Here is a 21,387-nt window from a genome sequence, read left to right on the forward strand (position 1 = left end):
CCACTTGGCGACTAATGTAGGGAGGCCACGTATCTGGCACTTCCTTCCGAGCATGACGCTATAAAGCATAGAGTATAGTGTGTATGGTGCAGCCAGTTTGATTGCCTATTCTGGCAGTGCAGTGCAGTGCAGTGCGGTGTAAGTGAGGCCACATGTTCTAGTCATCAATCACGATTTCAATTCGTCTTCTTCTCTTTACAATCTAAATTATCAATTAAAAAAAGAACGGAGAAAGGTGACTTTTTAATTAGACACAAATTAATTAAACGATGTTTTTCTAATTACACAATTTAACTAAAGCGACAAAGCGTGCATTGTAAAATTTTAAGTCATATGCGTTGTTCTTTTGGACTTTATTATTGTTGTAAATCTCTAGTGGTAGTGGGACGCACGTACATAGTAGATATTGGAATCACATGGTTTCTTGTTTGGTTCTTATTTTTTATGATTCGTGTTTAAGTGTATGCAAAGGTTCATGTTTTAAATCATATAACTAACTAAACTCTCTTAATCTAATTGTACGTATATTTCTGCAAGCGATCCACTAATGTAGTAGTTTAGAGCAAATACTCCCTTCAAAAAGGTCATGAGTTTGAATAATAGGCATTCAATAGGAAAGTTCATTCAAAAAATAGTACATAATTTTCCAAACTAACTAAAACTTGTTTTTTTTTTTTTTTTTTTTTTGGGTATGGAAATAATCTCGTGTAGTGGGCCTATGTAAGATGATCCATATGATACTAAAATTTGGGTCCTTTCGACCACAATCTAATATTCGAGGGCTTTGCCTGTGAATGGGCGGGCTGTTTGTTAAGTGCCGGAGCCCAATCTAAGACTAATTTAATTATTTAAGTGGATGAACCTAATCAGTTGATCTGACATTGGGTGCTGCATCCGGAATCTAATCCTTGAGAAAAGTGATTTCAGATTGACAGAAGAACCCACTACTCTAGCTACTAGCTAGCCGTGTGTTTTTTTTTTTTTTTTGGTCGAAAGCTAGCCGTGTGTGTCCCATTCAAAACTCAAAGATGATATGATATGTACGCTCTGTTTCTATTCGCTCATGCTTTAAATAATGTGATTTACTAGATCAGTTCAGTTGGGTTCCAGAAGTGGCTTTTTAAGTACAGAGAGCAATGTTGCAGCAGCAGAACAGAGCATGCATGTCTTCTATATATTTATACTGAAAAAGGCAGTCACCGACCTGTTAGAGAAGAAGAAGCCATAGATTTTGCTGTCTCTGTGGGTGTCTGTCCGAAACTCTGATCGATGCAGTCTCGAATATATCAATTCACCGACCAAACTTTTACACTCGCTCCAAAATCCACATCTTTCCCTTCAATTTATAATTATAAATACTCTCTCTCAATCACTCACTCACTCACCTCTTGAGCTAGTTAGTTGTTCCTTTCCATTCCTAGCTTCTTCTCGTCATCACTTGGCTAAAAGTTACTACTTCAAATCCAAACAATGTCCTCCTCGACCTCCTCTTCCTTCAAATCCTCTGCACCAGAAGAAAGTTTGAGCATCGCAAGCATCAGTTTGAAGGAAGAGCAAGAAGACCCAGCAGCAACCCACCATGGCCATAGTAATTACGTGAGCAGCCATGTGCATATAAAACCCACCCACACCTCCCAACCCTTAGACAAAGATGTGGTTTTGCGGCGTATCAGACAGCGCAAGCGTGTCAACAGAGTGCGCGCCGCTCTGCAAGCCCTGCTGATCAGCTCTCCCTTCTCCCCCCCTGTCCATGAGAACAAGGGGGTCGATGATGCCTTTGCTGCTCCTTAAGTTGGGGTTTTTCTTGTATTTTCTTCAGTCATTGTCTAATACTTTGATGCTTCATTTCTAGTTGGTACATGTTGTTCGTTTCGTATTATTAATCTCTGTCTGCTTTGCACTTGCACCTGTGCTTGATTATCTCTGCTGCTGTGTAAATTTATCTGTTACAAAAGATGTTCCACTTTCTGATTTAATGAGTTTTTTAAAGCATTTTCTTGTAATTCTTCTCATGGGGTTTTACGTTTTAGCATTCTGCCAAGCCTTCGAAATATGAAGCTTGTTTCAACAAAAATATGAAGCTTGGGTTTCGGGCCCCAAAGTCTTAAGACTGAGTTGCGCTACTACTGTCAAGCGCCGCAATGAGTGTTGTTCTTGGGCTTAGTCCTTTTTTACAGTTCGAACTGGCTATAACGAGTGGTTGAATTCAACCGTCCAATAATAACTCTGCACTGTACTGGACGATTATTAATGATCTCTTCATTATAACCTCTCACCATAATCAATCACTCATAGTAGGAATAATAATAACAACAAACTCCCAATAACAAAACAACGAAAGTTAACAGAAAGAGAGACCCGTGGTGGTGGGGGCTGGGGAGAGTAAAACTAAAACAAGCGCCCTTTAGATTCTTGTATTTAACTTAGTTAAATTAATTAGTTGGTGGAATCCATATTGACTTTGTGTTTCTGTTATCAAATTAGGAGGAACGTGTCAAGTTGCTGTGCTAATTACCCTAATAAATTATTTATTTTACTACTTTAACGTACTTCTTCACTAGCTTCAACTTTCTCGTATTTTTCTAATCCTAGTGCTCTCTTCTTTTCCAGTATTTTAAGTGGAACTGTCACTTTAGTCTTAAGTTGCCAAACCCCCCCTCCCTTAAGTCTTAAGTTTCGCATAGATATATGTTTGATATGCTAATGCATGCTTCATCAATCAGACTGGACATGTTTTCTTTTCTGTTTTGTTAAATTAGAGTTTTTGACCCACCCTATCCACTCTCCTGGCTATAACTTCAAGGCCAGCACACTCCAAGGAAGGAGAGATTCAAGCCTACCCTATTTATCTTTTCTCTATCTCACACGTGGGAATTACATATCATGGATTGTATCGAGCCGCTTACGCTACCAATTTCTTCCGCTCTTATTATCCATCCAGTAATTCAAACTTGATAGGTTATTTTCTTGTGCTTTTTTAAGTTTGCCGAGTTCCCTATTTTGATCAGACTTGTTTTAGTCAATCAAATGGGGCTGCATGCTAGCTAGATATGCAGTAGGTGCGCACTGAGAGTGAGGCTGTCTGACTCCTATATCTCAAGCTGTTGTTGAGTGTCCATCAAATTTCTTCGAATTCGTACCACCACTATTGTTCCCGTGGTCTAATGTTTGAAAAGCCACAATGATTCAATTATAATTAAATGCCAGATTCTAGAAACACAAATTGAGACAAATTAGATCACGCATATGCAATGCTGAGATCTACATATTCAATCACAATAATTAATTACGTCTTTGTTTTCTTCTTTCTCTTCATGAACGTCACTGTTGTTGATGACTGTATTAGTGTTTAAATCATCTTATACAATTCGATAAACACGTCGAGATCAGGAACATAATTTTCTTTACTATATATCATGGATCTTTTTTTATTTTTTTTTTACCAGTTAACCAAACAGTCAAACATTTCTATAGCTTGGAGGAAATAGAAACCAAAAAAAAAAAAAAAAAAGAGTCAAATATGGGAATAAGAAAGGTACTAGTACTTGTACTAGTAAAGTTGATGGGTCAAAATGCGTGTGCAGTATAAATAAAGGATGCGGTGGCGTGTAATATATTGCAAATTGGGTTACGCTATTATATTATACAAGCCGTAGGGAGGGAGGGAGAAGGATGTAATGCTAATAAAGAAAGGATCACGGGGAACAAGTTACGTTTGTTCAATCTTCATCATCAAACTTCAAAGGTGGCGGCTCCACCTCCACTGTCCACACTCCACACCCACCCCCCTCTTACAAATTACAATGTCTCAAATTCATCGTCATTGCTCTTATCATGAAACCAAAGATTTTATTGTCAACAACAAAGAAAAAAACACAAGAACAAGGAACATAGAAATGCACAAATTCAATCGATTGAATTTATGTTTTTTTCATTTTCTTTTTAAGCTAGCCATAATAAAAAGGACATTGCTTCCCCCCTTACTTAGAATGAGGCATTCCTGCTTCATACAAATGAAAGTTTAATACATATGCAAAAATACAATTCCGATCTCTTGGACTATAGGGTCCAAGAGATTTGTGTCATTGTTGGAATGAGGCATAATAAAAGGACATTGCTTCCCCTTACTTAGAATGAGGCATTCTTTTACAAATGAAAGTTGATAACATATGCAAATTAAGTGACCACAAATCTCTTGGACTCTTGGGAATGTACAAAAATAATTCATCAAAAACACAAAAATAAGAATCTCAGACGCATGTCAATACGTGACCCACTTTTAAGCTAGCCATAAATAAGGACTTCTTCCCCCTTATTAGAATGAGGCATATCTCCAGCCATGGACAAATATAAGTTTAATACATAATGCAAAAATACTCATCTCTTGGACTGGGCCAATTATTATTAAATTATTACAAACTTTATAAATAAACCTAATCCTAGACATGTATTTTGGACCCTAAAAAAACCCAAGCACTATTTAAACATAAAACACACCCAAAATCAACCCCAAAGTCAACTTTTTGGGTGTGTTTAGCAGGAAATAGGGTTTTGAGTGTGTGTAATGATGGGTTTTGGGTGTGTTTATATGTTTAAATAGTGCATTTTTTTATAATTTCAACCCCCATCTTTAGTGGCTATTATTATTATTATTTTGCCACATTTGGCTCTTTAGCTCTCAAACCAAGCTACATAGCTTTGGCCTATGCCAAATTTTGTGTGAGGCCCAATGCACGTGATTTCCAAGAAGAGAAAATATAACTCGTGGACAAGAGCACGAAATATCTTGTGCAACTGCATATCTTATAGCTAATATTAAAGGTGCGATGACATCATCAATGACATCAGTTAGCTGTTAGGTTTTTAAAAAAATAACTTTTTAAAATGTTTTCAAATTTATGTTGTTTATATATCCTTCTATTGAGGATCCTCAAATATTTTATTTGATAATTGGTTTCTAAAATTTCAATAACTCAATTGTGGTCAAATGAAATCGAGGTTTTTGTAGAGATGATCTTTGAATGAGTATCTACAAAATAGAAAAGTTTTTTATTTTATTTTTAAATTTAAAATATAATTGGTTTCTAACTTTGGAGGTCATTGAAAAGCTTTTTATTTTATTTTTAAATTTAAAACCTTTTCAAATGTATTAAATTCTTTTTGTTTTTAAAAAATATAAAACATACACATGTCATATATGGAATATTATCTCTAATAAAAAAAGGCTAAATTTATAGCATTGAACTACATTTAACTCTATAACTGGAGATGGTCTTACTCCAATAAAAGAAGGCAAGTATTTTTCTGGAAAAAAAAAAAAAAAAAAAAAAGATAAGCTCAAGCAGCCAAGCTCTCAGGATTTGCCCCATTTGATGGGAAGTGAATTCAAGAGCTTTGACTTGTCTGTTCTTCTCAATCCAAGTGAGGAATGCTCCCTTGGGCACTATGGTCAAAAGGAAAGACACCTGTAATATTCACGGAATTTTGAAAGGTACATAAAAATAAAAAATACTTCATAATATTTATATATATTTGGAAGATATACGTAATTTGGGTCAATCTTGCCCTTCTCTTGGTTTGAGCTCTGCTTTGTTTGTATCGCTCATTTGCCCTGAATTTGGGTCTTTGGTTTTTCCTTTGTTGGGATGGAGTATGAGTTTCAAACCAAAAATAACTATTAAAAAGAAAAAAGTCGTTTCCCCATTAAAAATTACAAATATTTATGATCCAGAAAAGAAAAATATCTGTATATTGTAATATTTTCATCATTATGTTATAAAAAAGCTCTGATATAAAAAGCAATTTATGCCCCACTTGTAAAAAAAGCCCTGATAACCAGTGTGACTTTTAACTTTTCATTTTGGTCGTCGCAATACAAAGATTAATATTTAATATCATAACTACTACTACTAATCCCCCTTTGTCTCGTCTCTCCAAACCAAGCTATCATTCAAGCTTCAAAGGAATTTTTTTTTTTTTTTCTCATTTTTATATGATAAATAAATAGTATTTTGTAACGCCTATTTCTTTCTTATTTCCCATCTGAAATGAAAGAGAAGGCCACAGCAGATTCGTGTCATAGACTCTAGTGTGTAAGCAAGAAACTCCTCTTTCTCCCTCCCTCTCTCCGACTCTCTCTCTCTCTTTCTCCAATATATCCATTTCAATCAATTCCAAAGCAGGCAGTTCATTTGCCGTCGAAGAACCAAAGCTCAAGCATTAATTCCTCATCACTAAATTAAGAAACCCATTGATTTTTAGCACTTTCCTGATATGAATTTGATCACTCAATAGAAAAACTTTCCTTCATCAAAATCCACTTCCATGAAAATCATAAACAATCCAACCCTTTCCTTTATATCCATCTTTGCTCTTTCAGTACTTATCGCAAACACGTCCCATGCATCAATCCCCTCCCCCTGCAACCGTTCGTGCCCAGGCGTCGGGACCGAGCCGGTCCAATACCCATTCGGATTCTCACCCGGCTGCGAAATCCGCCTCAAGTGTACCCCACACACCGGAATCTTCATCGGCGAATTCCCCATCCAAACCATAACCCCGGACAGCATAAGAGTCACCCTCCAGAGCCGATGCAACCGTCCCTTGAGCACCCTCCGCCAGCTCTACAGCCCCAGATACGCCCCAACGTCCCGAAACGCCATCCTCCTACAGAACTGTACGGATGGACAACCCTCGAGTAGCTGTGAGATACCCAACATTCTGGTCCAGGCCCGGTTCGACGCGCCGCCCAACTGCAGCTCCAACAGCAGCCTCAGCTGCTACGCGGAGACCGGAAAGGATGTCCGGTTTTTGGATTTTGAGAAAGTCGAGCGCAGGGATTGCAAGTTCTTGTTGTCGTCGATATCGGCGTCGCCGCCGCAGCTGTTGAATAGCTCTGCAGCGCCACCGCTGTTTTTGGAGGTTGAGGTGGTGGAGTTGGGGTGGTGGCTTGAAGGAACTTGCGGGTGTCATAAGAACGCCAATTGTACCACTGTTGTGTCGCCCAATGGAACCCAAGGATTTACTTGCAAGTGTAATAATGGCCTTCTTGGAGATGGATATGTGGCTGGCTCCGGTTGCTGGAAAGGTAATTATCAAATACTTTTTCTTAATTACAGCCTATTAACTCTTAATTCTTCTTCTTCTTCTTCTTCTTCCTTATTTGAGAATGTGTTCTTTCCTTTAACTCGATCATGGTGGATATGGCCGAGAACAAACCAGAAGGATACAAATGAAAAAGAGAAACCATCCAATGCATGCTTAGGGTCCTACCTAGTATTACATTTTTGTGACTATTATTAATCGATGTCGATGTGTTATGATATAAGTATGCGAATATGTTATAATATAAGTGAATTGATAACATCACGTCTAAAAATTACTGATATCAAGGACAAGTATAAACAATAATTTATTGGGAGTTTCACTAAAACACAAAATAGAATGAAATTAAAAAAAAAACCAAACACCCAAAACACTTTATAAACACACCCAAAATCCATCATTATACACACTCAAAATCCATTTATAAATACACCAAAAAAATATACAATTGTTGATTTTGATGTTGATTTTGGGTATGTTTCTATGTTTAAATAGTGTTTGAGTTTTTTTATAAATATATATCTAGGATAGAATTTATTTATAAATTTGTATAATTTATTTTCCCTTTTGTCTGTATTATTTTGGATTGGACAATAATTTCTTTGCTTAGCAGTTAGCAGCCGTATAATGCATAATATTAAGTTGTCATTTTAAAGATTTTAATTGGGCGAAAATTTCCCCGTTTATAAACACCAAATTAACATTTAACGAACTGGGCCCGAAAGTAGGGCCCAGCAAATATGCACTTGTGATCCTTAACATCATGCCTACTCAAGTTGTTGTGGGGCCGGTCCATCGTTGTGGAGGTCAACTTAATCTAATCAATGAGCCCGAAGAAAGCAAGCAGTCAAGTTTTTCTTTTATCATGGAGGAGCTTTTACTTTTGCTCTTTTTAATTTTTGTCTCTTTATAAGAAAACAAAGAGATAAGAATCCTCCATCAAAGATGGGTTGTTTTACCTAATACAATCAAGTTAGATGAACTTTAACCATATTTTATTCATTGCGTATACAAGTTTAATTGTTCAACTATATGTTTAAGAAATGCAATTAACTTAATTAGTTTGAAATTAAATAAAATCCTCATACGGCCACGAAGGCCTCTGTCCCAGAGTCCATATATACACCTGCTGCTCCTTCTTTGTGACACACACCGATGAATTTCATTTTGGTTTGACAAGGGTCGAGGTTGTCAACTTTCTAAAACGGAAGATTGAGGTCAAATAGATTTTTGTCAAAGTTGAAGAAAACGTAGGTTCTCTCGACTTAGACGGCACGTAGTTTAATTTAAACCAGATATGATCTCTTATTGATTAGTCAATCAATGAAATTTCTCTCAGTTGGTCAGCACTTATACTCCATAAGAAAAAAGAGAGGTAAAGAAAATCAATTAGTAAATTATGTCTTGTTCGACTTCCATGACCACCGTCCTGCTGTCTTACATATCCCGGGTCTATATGGCACTTATACTCCTAAAATTGAAAGAGAAATCTCAATAGTTCGATGGCAATTTAGTGAAACTCAAATAGTACAACGGAATTACATCCCGAATAAGATCATTGGAACTTCTAACCAAACAAAACGATCTTCCTTAACATCTTAGCCAAGACTTGTGTGTGTGTTTTGTCTTGTGGATTAATCAATCCAAAGCCAGATAAATCTAACCTCAAGGCATAATGTTATATCAATTGTGATTATGTGAATGTAATATTACAAATGCAAGGCTTAATTATAGAGATATTTATTCAAAAATCCATTTTAGCATGACATATTATACAAAAACTCATATGACTTGTGCTCTGTGAACAGGCTCACTGGTGTGCAACCCTGCAAAATACTTGTCTGGGCAATGCGGAGGAAAGACCAGGTTCATCGTTTTGATTGGAGGTAATTAACTCCTCTTTTAACTAAATAATGTGGAACAACACATCCTACTTGCTTCCCTCCCCACCACCACTTCTGGTTCTGCTGTTGACAACTACATCTAATCATAATGGAACTCAGTTTTGGACACACTACTGTTTGATGGGGTTACAGACTTACAGCTTAGAAATGACAGTCTTTTTAAGTTTTTATACAAATCTGTAAAAGTTCAAGAACAAAAGCACAAAACATGAATTTTTATTACAACGTATATCTCTTCCTAATCTGGAATGGAATCTCCTTTCACAGCCGTTTTTGTTGGAGCTTCTTTGATGATCAGTCTGGCTCTAATATGCTGTTTTATTCGGCGCCAATCCAAACTGAAAGCAAGACTCTGCACAAAACGCCTTCTATCTGAAGCTACAGGCAACTGCAACATTCCCTTCTATCCCTACAAAGAAATTGAGAAAGCCACAAATGGCTTCTCAGAGAAACAAAGGCTGGGGACGGGAGCCTACGGAACTGTTTATGCAGGAAAACTCCATGATGAATGGGTTGCCATAAAAAGAATTAAGCATAGAGGTAATGACAGCATTGAGCAAGTCATGAATGAGATCAGACTCATTTCATCTGTAAGACACCAAAATTTAGTCCGCTTGTTGGGTTGTTCCATAGAACGTGGTGAACAGATTCTTGTGTATGAATTCATGGCCAATGGAACATTATGTCAACATCTACAAAGAGAGAGAGGTGCCGGACTTTCTTGGCCGATACGCCTCACCATCGCCACTCAAACCGCCCAAGCAATTGCCCACCTGCACTCTGCTGTCAAACCTCCAATATATCATAGAGACATCAAGTCAAGCAACATTCTTTTAGATTGCAACTTCAAAGCCAAACTTGCAGATTTTGGTCTTTCAAGGCTTGGCATGGCTGAATCGTCCCACATTTCAACAGCTCCACAGGGGACGCCAGGTTATCTTGATCCTCAGTACCATCAGAACTTCCATCTCTCCGATAAAAGCGATGTCTACAGCTTTGGTGTAGTTCTTGTTGAGATTATAACAGGGTTGAAAGCAGTGGACTTTAATCGTCCCCAGAATGAAGTGAACTTGGCTGCTCTAGCCACTGACAGGATTGGAAGAGGGTGTTTAAATGAGATCATAGACCCTTTTCTCGAGCCCCATATGGATGCTTGGACCCTTTTGTCGGTTCATAAAGTAGGCGAATTGGCATTCAGATGTCTAGCATTTCACAGAGACATGAGGCCTTCAATGATGGAAGTAACTGCTGAATTAGAGCTAATCAAGCTAAGCAGATGGCCATCTTCATCAGAAGACAACACGTACACAGCTTCATCAGAGGGATCCTCTTGCTGTTCTTCGTCTAGTGTGAGCGAGAAACCTCTGAACATTAGCAAGTCCCAATCAGAGCGAAGTGTCATTTTGCTGCAGAGTGGAGCTGCTGGCAGCTTAAACTCAACAGAAAAGTTGAAGAAGGATAATTCACCAGTTTCTGTTCATCAGGATTCATGGTTAAGTGATCAGAGCTCACCTTCATCAAACAGCTTGCTAAGTAATGCAATTCAGTGACACTGAAGGTGATTGAATTTTTAATATCGTCGTTCATTATGTACTGATAATAAGCTTGTAGAGGAAAAAATCTTCGTTTTTCAACTTTTCATATATGTAACTATTGTAATTCATAGTTAAAATTACAGAGACTAGAAAGTTGTAGGCGGTTTGGTGATGGTGTTGACCAGAGGAAACTCTGATCAGATCACACGGTAGTTTTTGATGCAGTATTATAAAGATCTTCCTCCAGGCTTGTTTGATACTTTAGGGCCCGTTCGGTAATGTTTTTAGAGCTTGTTTTCTGTTTTTGTTTCCTGTTTTTCACAAAAACACGTTTGCATCGTTTTCGTTTTCCCTCACAAAACGTTTTCTGAAAACAAATCTGAATTTGTGAACAAAAGTTGAAAATGAAAAAAAGTTGTTTTCAGTGATTTCATTTTCAGTGTTTTCCGAAGACACAAGAATGCATCCCATCAACAACTCTAGCTCTCTCTCTTGACAACCAATAAACCCACCAACAGGAACAACACCCATCTTCTCCGACCCAAAATAAACAAATCTGCAAATTAAGTCAAAGGAAGAAGAAGAAAAAAAAACAGAGACAAGAAGAAGAACCACCACAAACCCAACTCTCATCACCCAATCAAACCATCACAACCATTAATTAGTGGATCAAGAGAGAGAGAGATGGGTGGGTGTATGGGATTCTATGGAAGGAAGGAGGAGTGGGTGTGGCAAGGAAAGGAAGAAGAAAAGAGGAAGAAAATGAGAAAAAAGAAATGGCCTGGGGAAGGAAAGGAAGAAGAAAAGGGAAAGTAGGAAAGAGGAAGAAAAATAGAAAAAAGAAGCAGCCATGTGAAGGAAAGAAGAAGAAAAGGAGGAATAAGGTAGTTTTTAGCTTAAATTTTTTCATTGTTTACAATAATTTTAGCCTCTAAAAATGTTAAAAAATTAGAACTGAAATTGAAAATTCGCAATTCAACCCGAAATGAATGTTTCGTCTTCCCATTTTCTGTTTTGAAACTTGCCCACACTTTAGTCCACACTCTACCTTAATCTATCTAGGGCAAGGTGGCTTACTTTTACTGGCATGTGCATTGTTCGCAATTCAACCCGAAATAAATGTCGTCGTTCTTGCACACGCATTTTTAAGAACTGCCTACTGGTATTTAAATACTGATTTTATAATACCAAAGAAAAACGTGTTCAGAGAAAGAAATTACATTCATGAACCTGATTTCATGGGCATGTGCTCAACTAAATAGGTAATTAACAACATTGGTTTGGGTAAACATAATAACATTACAATTTGGCTACTACTGTTGTCGAAAGTCAACCAAACCTTCAATTGGTTTTACGGAGGTCAATTTCATAATAATGCATATCACTTTACCACGTGCATATTTTATATGAAAACGTTGTGGGATTATGTGTGGTAGTAATTTAAGAGCAAATCAACTTTTGGAGCGACATCCTTTTTATTTCTATGATTAAAAACCCTTGCCATTCAGCTTTTTATCTAAAAATACAAGCACCAACACCACACTCAAGCACCACACCACTCAACTTCAACTTCCCCGAAAAGACCCTTCAACCTTGTCTTCAACCTCAATCTTCTCTTTTTAACATGGGATATTAAAGAGGGGAGAAATTGAATAGCTACACAATCATACCGAAAAAGAAAATTCGAACACATGACCTCGAATACAGAATAATGAAACAAGAGCTGGATAGCAACATTGTTGCCCTAACTTAGCCAATCAATTCAATTTCTTTAAAATAAAATAAAAAACCAAGAAACATATATCTGGGGGAACACGTACATTGCCATTGTTGATTGTTGGATAGCATGTGATTCAGAAGATTTAAGTGAAACAATCACAATTATTAATTCCCACATGTAACTTGAATATTTATATTTATCCTTGGCTAAAAATATAATGTACCAATTGCTCACATGTGATGTGGGATCATCACACTCCCCCAAAACCAGTCGAATATCCCACTTATCCACTACTAAACAAACAAAACACCCCAATATATTAAAAAGTTAAACAAATTAAAATTAAAAAAAAAAATACAAGTTCCCATAAATAAAACATAGAAAAAAGAGAAACTCAGAAGCTTGCTCTTTTCAGTGACGTCACAGTAATGGCTGCCCCCAACGGCGAAGACCCTACTTCAATCTCAAACGAGTCATACCGGAGAAAAAACTCCACCACCAAAAGCCTCGATACCAACACCACGAAGTCTTTTCCGGCGCACTGTTTGTTCCCGACTGTCGGACTCTCGGTTTCCGGGCCGTTCGACCACAGCACGTGCTTCAACAGCTTCTCACCATCCTCACCGACAAACCGATCCGCTACAAACTCCTCCGCTCTCTCGAAAATCTTTGAATCTTTTGTTGCAAACGGTTGAAACCCGAACAGCATCTCCCCTTCCTTAACCTTAAACGCAGAGTCGTGACTCTCGATCACGAGGTCCGTCTTGGCCTTCCCGTACTGCAACGGCACGGGGGGCTCGATCCTTAGCGCTTCGTACACGACGGATTTCATCAAAGGCATTTGCTCCATACCGCCCATCGTGATTTTTCCACCGTTGGATCTGACGACGGATCGGATCTCCTCGGCCAATTGGGTGTGGAGCTTGACGCCGGCGCGGCCGATCCACTTGAGCATGTTGGGGAAGAGGAACTTCATCCCTCCGAATGAATTGAAGCACGTGGCGAATAACAGATTGTGGCACGCTTCGTCTCTCGAGACTCCCAACCGCTCCGCCTCATCAAGCACGTGACCGGACGACTGGTAGAAGAAATCGTAGAGCCTCTGGTAGTCTTTCTTGATCAGAAATGGTGGAAGCCGGAAAGTGTGGAGCAGGGGGTCTTCGATGAACTTGGGAAGGCCGAGCATCAACAGAGGGCCCAAATTGAAAAGGACCCATTTCGACACCAGCTTGGGTCCGTCGAGCCCAAGTGGGGTATCAGCCGGGTTGGCCCGGTACAGCGATCGGGCCAGGAAGTTAAACGCCGCTTGATCGTTGGCTTCGACGAAGTTGGCTTTGCCCTTGTCGGCGAGCTTGCTTTCCAGAGTTTCGAAAAGCTCCGTGTAGCTGGAGTGGAACTCGGGTAGGACGGAGTCGCGACTCGACTTGAGGAGGTAGAAGATGACACGCTTGAGCTTGTCGTGTTTGGGCTCCGACGGGTCGAGGTAGGAGAGGATTCTGTAACCTCCCGTGAGCTCTAGGGAAGGCATGTAAGTGCCGGTGAAGAGGTCTTTCTTTTCGACTTTCGAAACGTCGAAGAGCACCGGGAAGCTCTTGCCGTCGAGCAGAACGACGACTTGGGGGTTTTTAGAAATGAAGGGACCCGGCGGCATGTTGACTCTGAACACCGTTGACTGGTACTTCTGGACGCGGGACTTGAAGAACTCGTTTCTGCCCTGGTTGTAGAAATAGTCGAGGCGATCCTTGATGGGACCCACGAAGGGAAGGCCATAGTCTCCGGGGATTTTCTTGACGGGGAGTTTGGTTGGCTCCGGCGGCTGTGCTGAAACAGAGGAAGGTGTTATCTCGGACACGGAGGCAGAGATTGGACGGACTAAAAAGCGACGCGTGGAGGTGGAGGATGAATTGAATGACGACGACTTTCTTGGGGATTGGAACTGTAGTTGCAGAGAAGGGAAACCCAAAGAAGAAGACGAAGCCATTGGGTATCAATGACTTTTGGGTTTGATAAAAGTTGTTACTGTTGGAGATAGAAAGAGATGTAGAGGGGGAAATTATTGGTGAAAATGTTATGGAGGATTGTTGGGTGGCCTCCTTATTTATAGTGAGAAGGTGAGTGTGAAGGTGGTGGGGTACATGAAGCCTACAAGTTGTGTAGCTTCAATGGTATAGGGATCGTGGATTGTGTGCATTAAATTGTCTATGTTATACTTTGGTTTGGTCCGCGTTCCAACTTATTAGAATACAAATTGTCCCATAATCGATCATTTTAAATAAATAGTAGCGTTTTGGATTGGTATCTTTGTGAGTCGTGACTAAAACTTACAGACGGTATGTACCCACAATATTCTTCATCTATTACATCTTTACATATATCTTATTTTCGAGGAATGCATAAGTCATTGCATATTATGTACGTAAAAATTCTGAATCGTTAACGCAAGTAAAATTCATAATATATTAATTGTGAATAGTTATATTTTGTTTGGGCTAAACATTTTTAATTATTACTCTTTCGTATAATATATTCATTTGCGTAGTTATTTTGTTACTAATTGTCTTGCAGTTTGTAAAAGGGAAAACTTGCATGGGGGTATGGCAGGGAAAAAACTTGCATGGAATACGATCCCCGTTTACAAGACTAGTCTCAATGTTATACATGAGTTGTCGTTTTTTCCGACGCCCATCTCAACATCTCCACTCATTTCAAAGTGGCGCGTGTTTGAAATTTTGTGCTGCACTGAACCTTGGGACTTGTTTCGAAAGGAGCGCGTGGGTCTAACACTTTTTAGTCGTCATCAAGGGCAGACCGTGGACGGAGTTTGAATGAAGCTCATTAACATGATAAAGTCATGGGTATGGAATTTTCTGTTTAAAAGTCAAAAACGGCTAAGCGTCAAAGCCTTGGACCTTTTTCCCTTCCGACCACCCCAACCTGAGGTACGTTTCTCACTGCCGGCCAAAATGCATGCGCATCTCACGTGACTTGACTTCCGTCCTCCGATTGTACCTAGATAAGTAGCAACTGTATAACGACCTTTTATTTACCCGGACCAGTTTGGCCGCTGGGGGAAGTGTCACTACTGTGTATCTTTTGAGCTTTGCATGAAACGACAGACATACGAGGTGGAGCTTTCCCCGCCGCATGCTATTAAATGTTTTTGCACAACGTGCCTAAAAACTCTCTGATGAATTTTCAATGTTTTATTTATAATTTTGAGTCAAGGATAAATTGTAACAACACGTTCGTATACATTAGAATATTTTAGAATATTATTTTGTTAAAAAAAAAATGTAACAACACTCAATTCTATATATTTTTATGAAAAATTTGCATAAATATTACCTAAAGTTTTAGGCAAGTGCGATAATACTATATGAGATTTTTATTTTTATTTTTAACCACCTGAACTTCGTAAAGTATTGCAATTCACCATTCATGTCTAATCATGTTAAAGTTTCTCTTACATTTAAGAGCATTTTTATCAATTTAGTATAACTTAAATTAATTATAAAAAAGCATAGTAAAAAAATTTAAAAAATGTTAACATGATTACACCGTACCTTCCAAAAAATAAAAAGTTAACCTAATTACACTCGCCGGCCTAGCCATGAATGAGCATGCTATGGCTAGCTATGCCTATGCATCTAAATCAAAATTAGAGCCTAAATTAAATATAATATAAATGGTAAATACCACAGGTGGTCTAAATAATGGATGAGTTTCCGATTTTTTTCTTAAATTTTGTAAAAAGATAAAAATGAGTTTTGAATCTTTAGCTCCACACGAGGGTGAGGGGAAGAATTGGCATTGGAAAAGGGCAGGGAAGGTGTGGTGCAATTGGGTTAACTTTATTTTTTCTTTTTTAAAATTATATTTTTTAAAATTATTTTTAATTATAGTGAGTTGATGGAAATGCCATTAAACTTAACGGAAACTTAAATGGAGTTTGACATAGGTGGTGGATTGCAAGACTTTACAAAGCTTAGGTGGTTAAAAATTATATTAAAAGTTTAGGTGATATTAGCACACATGCCTAAAAGTTCAGATGGTATTTGTGCAAATTTCCTCAATTTTCATTGGTTTGGTTTGGGGATTGTTTCGGCTTTTGGGTTTGATGGAATTCAAAGTTTGTGTTAAGCTATGAGCCTCTAGGTAATTATTGGGCTACCTTGTAAAAATGTTCTATGCAGCCCAACAGTATTGGGCCACCTTGCAAAAATTTCTGATCCGCTAGGTGATTGTTGGGCTAAGCTGCAGCGTACGTACCTGTTCGACTGTGAGACAAGGAGGGTTTAAGCTGATTAAAACAAGAAGAAAAGCCAAGGGAGTCTCTGCTTAAACCCTAAATTCCCAAAAAATGGAGCTGCAATCAGTTTGTCGTGGGTTTCCCACCTCGAATATCGGTTTATCCAGTCACCGCATAGTCCCTCATCAACTTGTAAGCAAATTTCTGTATCATGTTCATTTCGAAATGAAAATCTATGTTTCAATCTTACTTGCATTAGCTTTTCTTGTCAAGTAATCACCGGTTTCTGTTTTGCTAAATTCCTAAGGTTTTAGCAAGCCATGCTCGGCTGAGGGATCAAAGGCTCCGTAAACATAATGGAATTGCTTCCAAATGTACGTTTAACCTTCACCTTGATCTCCATTTATTCGGCTCAGAAAATTTTATTTTTCCTTTTTCTTAGCTACCAAAACAGGGTTTTAATTTATGTTTAGAGGATATAGTTTTGCTTCTATGTTTTAACTGAAAGAAATGTTTCAGCATATATGATGCCAGGATTGAAAAGTTTTGTGAAGGAGTCTTCAATCCTGAGCTTGAACAGAGGAGCTATTAAGTGCGCTTCGAATTCTAGTGATGCAAAGCTGGAATTTTCAGGAGGGGAAAACTCTAATGTTCCTTTTAGAAGAGTTGATGGGGTGGAGCCTTTTCGTGGTAAATCGGGTTCAATTTCATTCCATGGGTTGACACACCAGTTGGTAGAGGAAGGGAAGTTGGTTTCAGCCCCTTTCGATGAAGAGAAGGGCTCGTTCCTTTGGTTTTTTGCCCCTGCTGCTTTAATTTCGTCGTTGCTTCTTCCACAATTCTTTATTGGTAATGCAATCGAGGCTTTCTTGAAGGACGAAATTATCATAGGTATTTATTGAACCATTTTTTGTTTGTTTAATTTGATTAGCTTTGCATTTTCACTGAAATGCATGACTAGGTTAAAAAAATAGTATAAGTTGGTTTACTGTGCCTGCACCATATTACAACCTGTTCTTTGTTTCAGAAGCTAAATCAATAATGTTTATCATTGCTCACTGAAGATGGTCTTGTATGGTTTGTTTTCTATGATTTATAGTCAACGTCCTATTTTGTGAATGAATTGATTTAAAATAATCGGATAACTATTGTGATAAGTATGTTCTTCCTTCCAAATTCAAGCAAAGAGCCTGTCTCTGCAAATTATGTATCTATTGATGTTTATTGCGAATGAGAACTTTATGCATTTCAAATTGAAGTTTGTGGAAAACTTTAACTGTTTGGTGAAGTATCTACTTGTTTGTGCACAGAAGTAATGTGCCTTTTCTTGTATGTCTTGCACTTAAATCTCTTGATTTAGTGATAGTTTTTATCTGTAAAGGAGTGTATGTGCCTGCTTTCTTATGTCTATATTTAAATCACAAGATAAAACACACCGCTAATCACTTTGCTTGCAATGCAGAAATCGTGACTTCATTATCTTATGAGGCTGCGTTTTATGTGGGCCTTGCAATATTTCTGCTTGTAACTGACCGAGTACAGAGGCCGTATCTGCAGTTCAGTACAAAGAGGTGGGGTCTCATTACTGGCCTAAGAGGATACTTGGCATCCGCTTTCTTTACAACGGGCTTCAAGGTCATTGCCCCTCTATTTGCTGTTTATGTAACCTGGCCGTTGCTTGGCTTCCCGGCCTTGGTTTCTGTGGTTCCCTTTCTAGTTGGCTGTGTTGCTCAACTTGCATTTGAGACGGGTCTTGAAAAGCAAGGGTCATCTTGTTGGCCTCTAGTTCCCATTATTTTTGAGGTAGACATTATTCTTTGGATACATGAATGTTCTTTGTTTCAAAGCTGAATTCAAGGGTTTGAAATATTTTGAGTCTGTGTGCAGGTTTATAGACTATACCAGTTGACAAAAGCTGCTTACTTTATTGAGAAGTTGATGTATGCGATGAAGGGTATGCCTGCATCCCCGGAACTGCTAGAAAGAAGCGGTGCCCTATTTTCTATGATAGTGACCTTCCAAGTCGTCGGCGTGGTGTGCCTTTGGTCCCTGATGGCATTTCTTTTGAGGCTCTTTCCTTCCAGACCTGTGGCCGAGAAATACTGATGTTTGTATGGGATGATGCTGTATATTATAATTCTGGTTTCTTTGTTTGTCCAAGATCTGTGTAATCTTAATTTTGATAATCTTCTATCCACTGTAATTAGGATCTTGGCTTGATTAATGTGGTTGATTTGCACGCTGATTTGATGTGCCTCTTCCTTGATTGAGTTCATCAACATACAAAGATATGACATCCATCTTTTATAGAGAATAAAAGGGTTCTTAGATGATTTAATTTACAAGAGAAAATTACAGACACGACAAACAGATCATTGCTTCAGAAACAACATTAGATGATTTAATAAAGCTTTATCTTTGTGTTGGGCTATAGGATTTTTGAGGTTCCCCAGGCCCATAGCTCACTTGGGCTGTGTTTAGTGAGATTATTTTGGGCCTGACCAACCGCCAGCAAGAACAGAGACTCCCATTTTTCTCTTTCTTCTTCCCCGACTTTCTTTTCTGGTGTTGTGGTTTCCTCCGCAGTCTGCTCTGCACCTCTTTCTCGTTCACTCTTATCCGACGATTCGAGACCGTGCATAAGGTGAAAAAGGGGAAAGTAGAACTTTGCGTTGATCTAGAGGAGCTGTACGTTATTGGAGGTAAACCGACCTTTCCCTCATTCGTTTTTACTTAGGGCAGAAAATCTCAAGCATACAACTTCTTGGTAGTTCCCTAGAGCTTTTGGTCTGCATAAAGCAACGAATATCAAAATAGTATACTGCTTCTTTAATCTAACCAGGTTCAGGGGAAAAAAGTTTAAACTTGAAGCTTCTGAGCCGTCATCCAAAGAGGTCAGTTGGAGAGATTCTTTATGGGTTCGATTTGCTTCGTTGCGGGTTTAGATGGGCTTGGTGCAATTTTTGTGTGTAGCTTTTGTATCAATTTCAATGCCTTGTTTGTTAAGTAGCTTTCTGTCATTTTCAGGGGAGGCAAGGGCCAAATGGCAAAGTCTTGCAAGGGCTTGGCAATGGAACTGGTCAAGTGTCTTAGTGAGTGCGATTGCGTTAAGGTTGAGAAGCGATCGTACAGAGAATGCGCTGGGGAGAAGAGTCCATCAATATCAAGTGAATGCATTGGTCTGAGGGAAACATATTTCAATTGCAAGAGAGGCCAGGTTGACATGAGAGCTAGGATTCGGGGGAACAAAGGCTATTGAGGAGCAGTGGTAATGTTTTCCAAATCGTGAAACAAAGTTTTGTACTTTAATTGAAGATTGTGTTTACAAAATTGTGAAATAAATTTTTTAGTTCAATTGTAGCCGTATTTTTTGTACTTACGACTGATTCATTTTCCTCAATATTAATAGTTTCTTTGTAGTAACCTGCAAAATCTTGTTGAAAGTGAAGACAACTAATTAATAAAGGCCAAGAATTGTACTAGATGGTATCTATAGTTTAATCAAATGCATGTTTGGTGTATGTGCTCATCTTCATGTTCTACTTGCAATTTCAATGTTGCACTGTTGGCAAAGCCATTTTCTAATTTGTTTGTGCTGTTCTACTCTCAGATTTTTCCATCTGTAATAGTTATGTTAGAAATAACTTTCAGGATATCTAGAAATTTAGTTATGTTTAAGTCCTATAACCTATCCCCTGCTCGATGTCTAGAGAAAACGCTTTATGCAAACCTTGGCCAAGCAGATTTAGTTGGTCAAGCCATCATTCCATAATCTAGCCCCTGTTCGATGTCTGTGCACAGGTTATTGTAGTTTAAGTCCTATAACTCTGCTAGATGTATTGCTTGCATGTCTTGTTCCCCTGTGGGGAGAAATTGGATTGAGTTTTTTCTTTTAATATTTTCCAATTTTTGTACAGATTGATTTGTTTTTGAAGTATGTTGTGAAATAGAATGTAGCAATGATGATGAATCAAGACCATGTACGGAAGCATTCTCTAAGATGAGCTTTCAATTCAAGCACTTTTTGAGCCACATAAATGTAGAAGTAGGATAGTTCATGTGTCGTTATAATTGAAGTTTTCAATTTTTTCATCTTGTATAATTTTTTTGTTTCAAGTCTCGAGTGCCTATTTGAGAATGTTAGGCAGTAATGTTTGAGATTCTGTGTGATTGGATTTGAATAAGTTTGGACCTGAACTTTGGTGACTGAGTTTCTTTGTTTGTTTGGTTTCCTGCCTTTTCCCTTAGCAAGAGAATAGTGGGTATTAGTTATCATTTAGTTTGACCAAGGATGATGTAAATCCTGTGAATCATCTTTTTCAAAATTAGAGTTATTGAAGTACTTTTCTTCTCTTATGGGTGCATAAAAAAGTGCCTAGCTCAAAACCATGGGCTGTATAGTTCTTGTTCAAGTTCAATGCTTCACAAGGGGTGCATAACCAGATTGTAACTTGTTTCAGGCTTCTTGTGGGCTTTGAATATATTGACCAATGGTGGTGTGTTAGAGCAGGGACCATTGCTAGGATGTTGATGGGTTCTTGTCTCATTCATGGGGTCCTTTGGGGGGTTATGCATGGTTGCCCCTCCTCCTCTCTGTTCTTTTCTCTTTCCTTTTTGTGTTTCAACTGTTACGAATGCATTGTGGAGTAAAGACAGCTGCATTGAAGTTGATTTGTATACATCTCTAGTTTCTGCTATTTGTAGTCTTTGTAGATGAGTTTGTGAGGTAATGTTTGGAGATCATGTAAGAGGAATTGAGTTTTCATTGGTTGTGAACATTTAATTTGAGGAAAAAACAATCAGTTCCTTACTAAACCATTGATTTTGGTTTTAAGCAGGATTTAAGCTATAGTTATTGGGAATTTTTATTCTAGT

At 38.3% G+C, this 21,387-nt stretch overlaps 4 protein-coding genes across 7 annotated transcripts; 3 read left to right on the forward strand and 1 right to left on the reverse strand.

Moving 5' to 3' along the window:
- The first annotated feature begins 5,919 nt into the window (after positions 1-5,919).
- On the forward strand, positions 5,920-10,807 carry LOC103320788 (wall-associated receptor kinase-like 14). The gene is made up of 3 exons (XM_008222508.2): positions 5,920-7,087; positions 8,913-8,990; positions 9,276-10,807. The coding sequence occupies exons 1-3, from the start codon at positions 6,325-6,327 to the stop codon at positions 10,556-10,558; spliced, it is 2,124 nt and encodes a 707-aa protein (XP_008220730.2). The 5' UTR covers positions 5,920-6,324; the 3' UTR covers positions 10,559-10,807.
- A 1,617-nt stretch (positions 10,808-12,424) lies between these two features.
- Positions 12,425-14,339, reverse strand: AOS (allene oxide synthase). Its single transcript, XM_008222509.2, has one exon. The coding sequence runs from the start codon at positions 14,242-14,244 to the stop codon at positions 12,658-12,660; it is 1,587 nt and encodes a 528-aa protein (XP_008220731.2). The 5' UTR covers positions 14,245-14,339; the 3' UTR covers positions 12,425-12,657.
- A 2,227-nt stretch (positions 14,340-16,566) lies between these two features.
- LOC103320790 (tRNA-processing ribonuclease BN) lies at positions 16,567-18,757 on the forward strand. Its single transcript, XM_008222511.2, has 5 exons — positions 16,567-16,704; positions 16,820-16,886; positions 17,032-17,403; positions 17,975-18,315; positions 18,400-18,757. The coding sequence occupies exons 1-5, from the start codon at positions 16,624-16,626 to the stop codon at positions 18,616-18,618; spliced, it is 1,080 nt and encodes a 359-aa protein (XP_008220733.2). The 5' UTR covers positions 16,567-16,623; the 3' UTR covers positions 18,619-18,757.
- Positions 18,758-19,056: 299 nt separating this feature from the next.
- Positions 19,057-21,327, forward strand: LOC103320791 (cytochrome C oxidase assembly factor). Of its 4 annotated transcripts, none has more exons than XM_008222513.3 (4): positions 19,131-19,214; positions 19,355-19,406; positions 19,540-19,780; positions 20,973-21,327. In XM_008222513.3, the coding sequence occupies exon 3, from the start codon at positions 19,556-19,558 to the stop codon at positions 19,769-19,771; it is 216 nt and encodes a 71-aa protein (XP_008220735.1). In that variant the 5' UTR covers positions 19,131-19,214; positions 19,355-19,406; positions 19,540-19,555; the 3' UTR covers positions 19,772-19,780; positions 20,973-21,327. The 4 variants fall into 4 exon arrangements, with proteins under 4 accessions (XP_008220736.1, XP_008220735.1, XP_088900462.1 ...); XM_089044336.1 differs by lacking the exon at positions 20,973-21,327 and adding an exon at positions 20,430-20,447; XM_008222512.3 differs by lacking the exon at positions 20,973-21,327 and having other exon boundaries at positions 19,540-19,935.
- The last annotated feature ends 60 nt before the right edge of the window (positions 21,328-21,387 follow it).

The sequence above is a fragment of the Prunus mume genome, linkage group LG2 (genome assembly GCF_029339155.1).
Source record: "Prunus mume cultivar Tortuosa linkage group LG2, ASM2933915v1, whole genome shotgun sequence".
In the NCBI taxonomy this organism is placed as follows: Eukaryota; Viridiplantae; Streptophyta; class Magnoliopsida; order Rosales; family Rosaceae; genus Prunus; species Prunus mume.

Coding starts and splice junctions, on each gene's coding strand:
- LOC103320788 (XM_008222508.2), top strand. CDS start 6,325: ATGAAAATCATAAACAATCCAACCCTTTCCTTTATATCCATCTTTGCT. Junction 7,088..8,912: donor TGGCTCCGGTTGCTGGAAAG/GTAATTATCAAA, acceptor CTCTGTGAACAG/GCTCACTGGTGTGCAACCCT. Junction 8,991..9,275: donor GTTCATCGTTTTGATTGGAG/GTAATTAACTCC, acceptor CTCCTTTCACAG/CCGTTTTTGTTGGAGCTTCT.
- AOS (XM_008222509.2), bottom strand. CDS start 14,244: ATGGCTTCGTCTTCTTCTTTGGGTTTCCCTTCTCTGCAACTACAGTTC.
- LOC103320790 (XM_008222511.2), top strand. CDS start 16,624: ATGGAGCTGCAATCAGTTTGTCGTGGGTTTCCCACCTCGAATATCGGT. Junction 16,887..17,031: donor TAATGGAATTGCTTCCAAAT/GTACGTTTAACC, acceptor GAAATGTTTCAG/CATATATGATGCCAGGATTG. Junction 17,404..17,974: donor GAAGGACGAAATTATCATAG/GTATTTATTGAA, acceptor CTTGCAATGCAG/AAATCGTGACTTCATTATCT.
- LOC103320791 (XM_008222514.3), top strand. CDS start 19,556: ATGGCAAAGTCTTGCAAGGGCTTGGCAATGGAACTGGTCAAGTGTCTT.